The sequence below is a fragment of the Prionailurus bengalensis genome, chromosome E1 (genome assembly GCF_016509475.1).
Source record: "Prionailurus bengalensis isolate Pbe53 chromosome E1, Fcat_Pben_1.1_paternal_pri, whole genome shotgun sequence".
NCBI lineage: Eukaryota > Metazoa > Chordata > Mammalia > Carnivora > Felidae > Prionailurus > Prionailurus bengalensis.
The window spans coordinates 1,601,749-1,609,499 of NC_057347.1; the positions used below are offsets into that span (position 1 = coordinate 1,601,749).

The 7,751-nt window shown below is 56.9% G+C and overlaps 1 protein-coding gene across 1 annotated transcript; it reads left to right on the plus strand.

The window, feature by feature from the left end:
* The first annotated feature begins 1,203 nt into the window (after positions 1 to 1,203).
* Positions 1,204 to 7,514, plus strand: INCA1 (inhibitor of CDK, cyclin A1 interacting protein 1). The gene is given in 8 exon segments (XM_043582803.1): positions 1,204 to 1,372; positions 5,424 to 5,537; positions 5,757 to 5,796; positions 6,079 to 6,272; positions 6,716 to 6,878; positions 7,070 to 7,099; positions 7,101 to 7,238; positions 7,335 to 7,514. Coding segments are annotated over 7 exon segments (741 nt in total). The 5' UTR covers positions 1,204 to 1,289; the 3' UTR covers positions 7,218 to 7,238; positions 7,335 to 7,514.
* Positions 7,515 to 7,751: the final 237 nt, after the last annotated feature.

Below are 7,751 nucleotides of genomic sequence, written 5' to 3' on the forward strand. Positions count from 1 at the left end.
CGCCGGAGGAGCCGGGCCGGGGACAGAAGGGGGGGTGGGGGCGGGTCCTGGAGGGGACCCAGGCCCCGGACCCGCGCACGTCGCCGCCGTCGGAGGCGCGCCCAGGGGCGGGGCCGCCCGTCGCGCCCCGCCCAGGGGTGGTCCCCGCCCAGGCTCCGCCCCCGGCCGCGCGCGGCGCGCAGGCTCCGCCCCTGACTCCAGTCAGCGACACCCTCTCTCTCTGCCGCGCGCCCTCCCCGGCGTTCTAGAAAGCCGCCGCGCCGCCGCCACCTCAGGTGCCGCGACCGAGCGCGGGGGCGGCGCTGTCCTGTCCCTGCCCCGCCGGCCGCCGCCTCAGTCTGGGTGCCGTCTCGGGCCCGGCCCCCCGCCCCCAGGCCTCGGACTGCCCCCCAGGCCGGGCCTCCGCCTCACGCGGTGATGCCCTCAGGCCGGCGGCGCCTCCCCCGCTCCCCGAGCCCGGCGCTACCCCTCGGCCCACCTGCCAGGGTCCCCCCCCACCCTCCCCAACGGGCCCGCCCCCTTCCGCCCTCTGAGGCCTGGGTGGCCCCCTGCGACCCGGCCCACCTGCCAGGGGACCCCGCCCCGGGGCCAAACCCGCCCCCTTACCCCCACCCCCCACCCCCGGGCTCCCCCTCGGCCCGCTGTTGAGTACCGTGTGGCTTCCTTGAGCTGCACCCCGCCCGGGAGAGCGACGGCCCCGCTTAGACCCCCCTGAGCGCGCCCCTCCCCGCGTTGGCCCCGGACGCCCCGTTCGGACCCCTGCCGGCTCTCCTGCCTCATCACGCAGCCTTGCTCGCTCTGTCTGCGCGGCCCGAGCGGCCGGCAGGTCATCGGCGGCTGCCCCTGATCCTCGGCTCGCCCTCCTTCCCTGTGGGCACCCCCAGCTGCGCCAAGCGACCGCTCCGTCCCCACGTGGCGTCCATGAACCCCCTCGTACCCGATTTCCCTGCCTGCCCCCGCCCAGACCCCCAGACGCCTGTGCCCCATCCGTGGTCTCCCCCTGCCCGCCTTCGTTCCATGTTGCCGTGTGTCCGTCCCACTTAGTCTGCACAGAAGGAATCTCCCCGGTCTTCGGCCGCGCCCGCCTTCCCCGCGCTCACCGCCTGTAGCCCGTACGCGCGTGCGTTCAGCTCCTAGAAACGTCCGGCTCTTAGGAAAAACCCCCGAAGCGCGCCCTCTCTTTCCTCTTCCCGGACGCACGCGGCCCCTTTGCGATCTCTGCATCTTCGGCTGGTCCCGTCCCTGTTGCATGAGTGAGTGATTCATCCTCCTTTTTCCTCCCAGCGCCAATGAGGGGACTCGGTCCAGCCGCCCAGCCCAGGCCAGTGGTGCAGGGAGAGGACGGTGCAGACGACCTCATCCCCTTCGCCAAGTGAGTCCTCCCCACCCGGCGGGGATGGGGTGGAGACGCCTGGCATGGGAGAGTCGATCGCAAAGGAGGCATGGGAGGCTCAATGGCCGGTCTCGGGGGATCAAGGATTTGTGAACTTGTTCGACAAACGGTTTTTTGTTTTTGTTTTTTGATTTTTGAATGTTTATTTTTCAGGGCAAGGGAGAGAGAGACAGACAGACATCGTGAGTGGGGGAGGGGCAGAGAGCGGGAGACCCAGAATCCGAAGCAGGCTCCAGGCTCTGAGCTGTCAGCACAGAGCCCGACGCGGGGCTTGAACTCAGGAACCCTTGAGATCATGACCTGAGCCGAAGTCGGACACTTAACCGACTGAGCCACCCAGGCACACCCCCTTTTTTTTTTTTTTTTAATTTTTTAAGCTTTCTTTTTTTTTTTTTTTTTTTTTTCTCTTTAAACTCAGCACTGTATTAAGCACCAGGGATTCAGCAGCTAGAAAGATCAGGGGTTTTGATCTGAGGTTCCCGAGCAAGGAGACAGAACGTCTGAACATGAACATAATTTCAATTAGCGATAAGTATCATTAAAAAAATAAAATAGGAAGAGGACATAACAGGAAACAGAATGTCTTGGAGACACGAGTTTAGATAGGGTGATTGTGGGAAGGTGAGTTTGAATTGAAATCTGAAAAATGAGAAGCAACCAGTCTGATAATAGCCCCGGGGTTGGGGGGGGGAGAGAAGAAGGAATAGTAGGGGTGAGGGGTTGGGGGGGAAGCTGCAAGAAAGAAAGAAGTTTGGTATCATCTGCAACCAGGAAGCAGGCCAGTGTCACGGAAACTTAGTGATCAAGGGAAGAGTAGACAGCCAAGTCAGACGGTCAGGCAGAGGCCAGCTCATATAGGACCTCATAGGCCATTGAAAAAGAGGCCTGAGGACAGTAGAAATCACTGGAAGGTTTTAAGCAGGGAAATGACAAGTAGACTTTTTCTAAGTTTATTTTTTATTTAAAATGTTTAATGTTTATTTTTGAGACAGAGTGTGAGCAGGGGAGGGGCAGAGAGAAAGGGAGACGCAGAATCCCACGCAGGCTCCAGGCTCTGAGCTGTCAGCACGGAGCCCGACGCGGGGCTTGAACCTACAAACCATGAAATCATGACCTGAGCTGAAGTCGGACGCCCAACTGACTGAGCCACCCAGGCGCCCCTATTTATTTATTTCTGAGAGAGAAGAGAATGTGGGGAAGGGGTAGAGAGAGAGAGAGAGGGAGAGACAGCATCCCAAGCAGGCACCAGCTGTCAGCACAGAGCCCAATGCGGGACTCGATCCCATGACCATGAGATCATGACCTCAGCAGAGATCAAGACTTGGATGCTTAACCAACTGAGCCACCCAGGCACCCTGTCCAACTTTTTTAAAATCCATTTACGTAAGCTCTACACCTAACATGGGGCTTGAACTCATGGCCCTGAGACCAAGAATCGCACGCTCCCCCACCTGAGCCAGCCAGGTGCCCCTCTTCGACTTTTTTATCATGGAAATTTTCAAATAAATACAGAGGTTAGAAAAAACAATCATCATGAGGCCAGTGTACCCTTTTCAGTCTGGTCAGTAATTATAATTACATTGAATATAATTTTATCTATATAACCATCCAGCCTCCTCCTCCTCTGATTATTTTGAAGTAGATCTCAAAGTGTATATTATTTCAGAGGACCACTTTTAAAAGATTACTCACACTGCTCTGGGCAGAATAGATTACTAGGGGATTAGAATGGGGAAGCGGGGAGAGGAGGAGGAGTCCATTGAATAGGCCAGGCAGGGAAAGACGTGCTGGAATATGGTGGTGGAGGTGGAAATGGTGAGGAGTGGTCAAATAGGGTATATTAGATTTTTAATTTTTTATAATTTAAGTGAAACTTTAAAAATTAAAAAGCAATTTTAATGTTATATCATTCATTTTTTGCAAGAGACAGAGGGAGACACAGAATCTGAAGCTGGCTCCAGGCTCTGAGCTGTCAGCACACAGCCCGACTCAGGGGCTCGAACTCACAGATCGTGAGATATGACCTGAGCCGAAGTCGGGCACCCAATCCACTGAGCCACCCTGGTGCCCCTAAATTTTTTTTAATATTTATTTTGAGAGAGAGAGAGAGAGCTTATGAGTGGGGTAAGGGCAGAGAGAGAGAGAAAGAGAGAAAATCCCAAGCAGGCTCCATGCTGTCAGCACAGAACCGGACATGGGGCTTGAACTCACAAACTGCAAGATGGTGAGCTGAGCTGAAATCAGGAGTCAACGCTTAACCAACTGAAGCACCCAGGCACCCTTTTAAATTGTTTAGTTTTAAGTAAGTTCCACTACCAACGTGGGACTTGAACTCAAGACCCTGAGATCAAGAGCTCTACTGACTGAGACAGTTTTTATTTATTTGTTTATTTACTTATTTATTTATTTACTTATTTATTTTGAGAGAGAGAGAGTGAGTGAGCACAGTGGAGGAGCAGAGAGAAAGAATCCCAAGCAGGGCTCGAACTCACAAACCATGAGATCATGATCTGAGCTGAAATTGAGTCAGATGCTTAACCGATTGAGCCATTCAGATGCCCCAAATTTAAGTGAAATCTTTTTTCAAAGTAAACAACTATATACATACATATATATATATATATATATATATATATATATATATATATATACACACACACACACACACACACATATGCGCATACATGAGTCCTGGACAGCCATGTGGTCTCAGGCATATGTATATACATGTATATATAGGAAGGGTATGTACATGTATATATATACACATATTTTTTAAAATTACTTTTTATTGTTTCTTTTAATTTAATTACAAATTTGTTATATACTCTGTGGTTTTGGCTTCAGGAGTAGAGCCCAGGGATTATCTCTCACATAGGACACCCAGTGCTCATCCCAACAAGTGCCCTCCTCAATGCCCATCATTTTCTCCACACCCATCAACCGTCGGTTTGTTCTCTGTGTTTAAGAGTCTCTTATGGTTTGCCTCCCTCTCTGTTTTTATTTTATTTTTCCTTCCCTTCCCCTATGTTCACCTGTTGTGTTTCTTAAATTCCACACGAGGGAAATCATGATATCTGTCTTTCTCTGATGGACTTATTTCACATAGCGTAATACAGTCCAGTTCCATCCACGTTGATGCATTAAGATTTTATTTTTAAGTGATTGCTGCACCCAACGTGGGGCTCAAACTCTCAACCCCAAGATCAAGAGTCACGTGCTCTTCCGACTGAGCCTGCCAGGCGCCCCAAATCTGGGTGTATCTGTGATGTAGAACTGACACGAATTCCTGATGGACTGGACATGAAAATTGAGGGAAACGGAGGCATACCAGCTTTTGGGCCTTAGCAACTGGGCATTGGGGGTGCCTTTCCGTGAGGTGGGGGGGGGGCTCTGGAGGAGAGGTTGAGAGGGTGGTTGAACTTGCAAGTCTGGAGTCCAGGGGAAAAGCCGGGGCTGCAGATACGGAGTCGTTAGCACATTGGTGGTATTTACAGGCATGGGCTGGGCTGAGGTCAGGTAAGGAGGCGTGGAGATGAGGAGATAAGGGCCCAGGCCAAGCCCCAGGACACTGAGAGGAGTCAGCATCCAGTCTGGGGACTCTGGAAGTGCTGAGCACTGGTCACCACCGGCTCTGCACACCCCTGCTTCCTAGAAGATTAGTCTCTCTGAGATACAGGGACACAAAGCAGGAATGAACGGAGGTTCAGCTCTGCTGGGTCCTTGTGGTGACCAAAGGGAACCTGGCTGTCACATCCCCTGAGTAGCTGGGGCCCTCCTCTTTAACAGCCCAGTGATGGGTTCTCTGGTCGTTTGAGATCTGGGGCTCAAGCAATTGGCAGTCTTTACCCTCGCCCCACCTCCAGTCTCAAAGCCCTCACCATCTCCGCAGCTAAAATGGGTAAGAGAGCACATGGCCCGAGGGGGGCCGGACAGCCGTGTGGTCTCATGGAAAGACGGGACCACTGAGTCCCAGGAGCGAGCAGGTGCTGTGAGGGATGAGCCAGACCTGAGCCTACCTTGTCCTCAGGTGCTCCAGGGTGGTCAGCCGACCTGCACCACCCGGCCTGCCTTCCCAGAGCCTCACGCTGATGCCCCAGCGGTATGGAGACCTCTTCTGGGAGAGCCTTAGCCAAAGGCCCAGGTGGGTAGAAACAGAGCAAAGGAGCAGGGAAGGGAAGGCCGGACAATTTTAAACTAAGCCTTGTGGCAGTGAGCCCTAGTCTGGGGACAGCTGGCCCACTGGCTGACGGACGCTGGGGCAACTACTGCCAGATAGACAGGTGGTTGGGACGGGCCGTCAGAGAAGCAATACGGATGGGGGTGTCCTCTCTGCACGTAGCTCCCCGCTTGTGCTTTACAGCCCCACCTGGACGGAAGAATGGCACATCCCTCCCACGCCGGTAGGACAAACTCTGCCCTTTTAAGGCACTTTTGGGTTAAAACCGCACCCACCACCGTCTTATCCTCAGCCCTCCTGGTCACCTCTTCCCTGCTGCCCCCCAACCGGTGCACTGACCACGCACCCTCCTTTGTATGCATCTGTCACCGTGTTTTCCAGATCACACCTGCGTTGTCACGATCTGGGCTCCCCAAGACCTCTGACTCCCTACTTCAGTCCAAGTTCTCCTGAGAGACCCAGTTCTGCCCTCTAGCCCCTGCCCCCGCCCCATTCTCTGGCACAGAGAGCCACTGGTTGCTCCCCGCCTGGCCTGTACCCCCTTGAGAGGCTCCCACCCCCTGAGGTGCTTTGCAGAAGAAAGAGAAGGAGGCCACATTTGGCGGGAATGCAGCAGGGACCTGCGGGCATCCCAGCCCAGGTGAGGGCTGTCACTTATCACCTGGAGGATCTAAGGAGGCGACAGAGAATCATCCATGAGTAAGGAGGGACATCTGGGCAGAGTCTGGGGACAGGAGGGTCTGAACTAAGGAAGGGGCTTTGAAGGCAGTGGCGGCTGTATGGGAAGAAGGCCCGGACTTGGTGCGGAAGGTCCCCCGTGTGGAGGGGAGGAGGGAGCTGAGCACGCAGGCTGAGCCTCAGGAGCTGGACAAGGTGGAAACTGGGTCACCGAGGCAGGAAAGCAGTCCACAGAGCTGGAGGACAGTGGGCAGCCAGAGGCCACCTCTGAGTCCCTGAGGGACTGAGAGTGCTTCCGCCCAGGGCAGCAGGGACTGGAGGGGAGGGGGGGACAGAGGGTTGGGAGCGAAGCAGTAACACCACTGGGTCCCAGCAGGAAGTATTTCGGGGCAGAAAGGTGAAGCCTGGAGAGGCAGAAAGCTTGGCCTTCAGGCGCCGCGTTCCTAAGCCTCTGGTCCCCACAGACTGAAGAAGGCTCAGTGGGACGTCTCGGGGGCCGCACCTGAGCCCCTGGCACCTGCCACTGCCGGCTGCGGAGTCCCCAGCGCCACCGAGTACCCGGGTCTGGAAGAGGCGAGGGCTACCTATCCACAGGAGGGCCACCCTCTCACCACTGGCAGGACCCAGGTCTGGCCGGAGGAGCTAGGCGGAGTGCTGGAGGGTGACGGGCATGGACGCCCAGGGCCCGTTTGGGTGGCTGGACTGGAGACGCACAAACGCGGGCAGGGAGAGGTGAAGGGGGCGGGGGCGCTAGAACACCTGGAGAGACCTCCTTTCCCGTTCTTCCGTTCCTTTCCTAACTTCTCTCATCCTTACAGCTGCTCTGGTCCCCCTGGAGCCCCCTGGGCCTGGGGGGGGTCTGGTGTCCCCAGACGACTGGGCTCTCTGGCCTCCTACAGCGCTGTCCCAGCGGGCAGGAACCGCCTCCGCTCCCCCTGGGGCATGGAGGTGCAGTCTGCGGAGTAAGGAGGAACCCCCAGGCCCTAGGTGTCCGCGCGCTGCCTGGTGGGGGGAGGGGGCGGGCAGGCTCGCCGGCAGACCTGGAGCCTCCCCCTGTGACGCCGAGGCCTTTCCCTTCCGCAGCCTCTCCCAGCGACTTCCCCGCGCTCGGCACTGGGCGCTAACAGCCCCCTTGGCCGCCCGTGTCAAGCCATCCCCCAGGGCTCCGCACGGCCTATCGCCCCCCCCCCCCCAACCGCCCGCCCGCGCTGGCTGGCACTGTGTTCTTTGCTCTGCTCGGGTATTAAAAAGCAAGCGCGTTGAGCCCGAAGTGTCTTTCTGCTCGTGGAGCAGTGATGGCGAGGCTGGCGCGCACGGAGGGCTGCGTCACCTCGAGGACCCGGCTAAGATGAAGTCGGGCTGGACCCCCCGAACTCGAAGAGTCCCGCCGAGCCCCGCTCTTCCAGCTCCGGGGCGGCCCGCGCCCCGCTCTCTCGGCCCGGCCTCGGACCGCACTTCCGCCCCCCGGGACCCCCGAAGTCTGCCCCCCAAGTCCGGCCG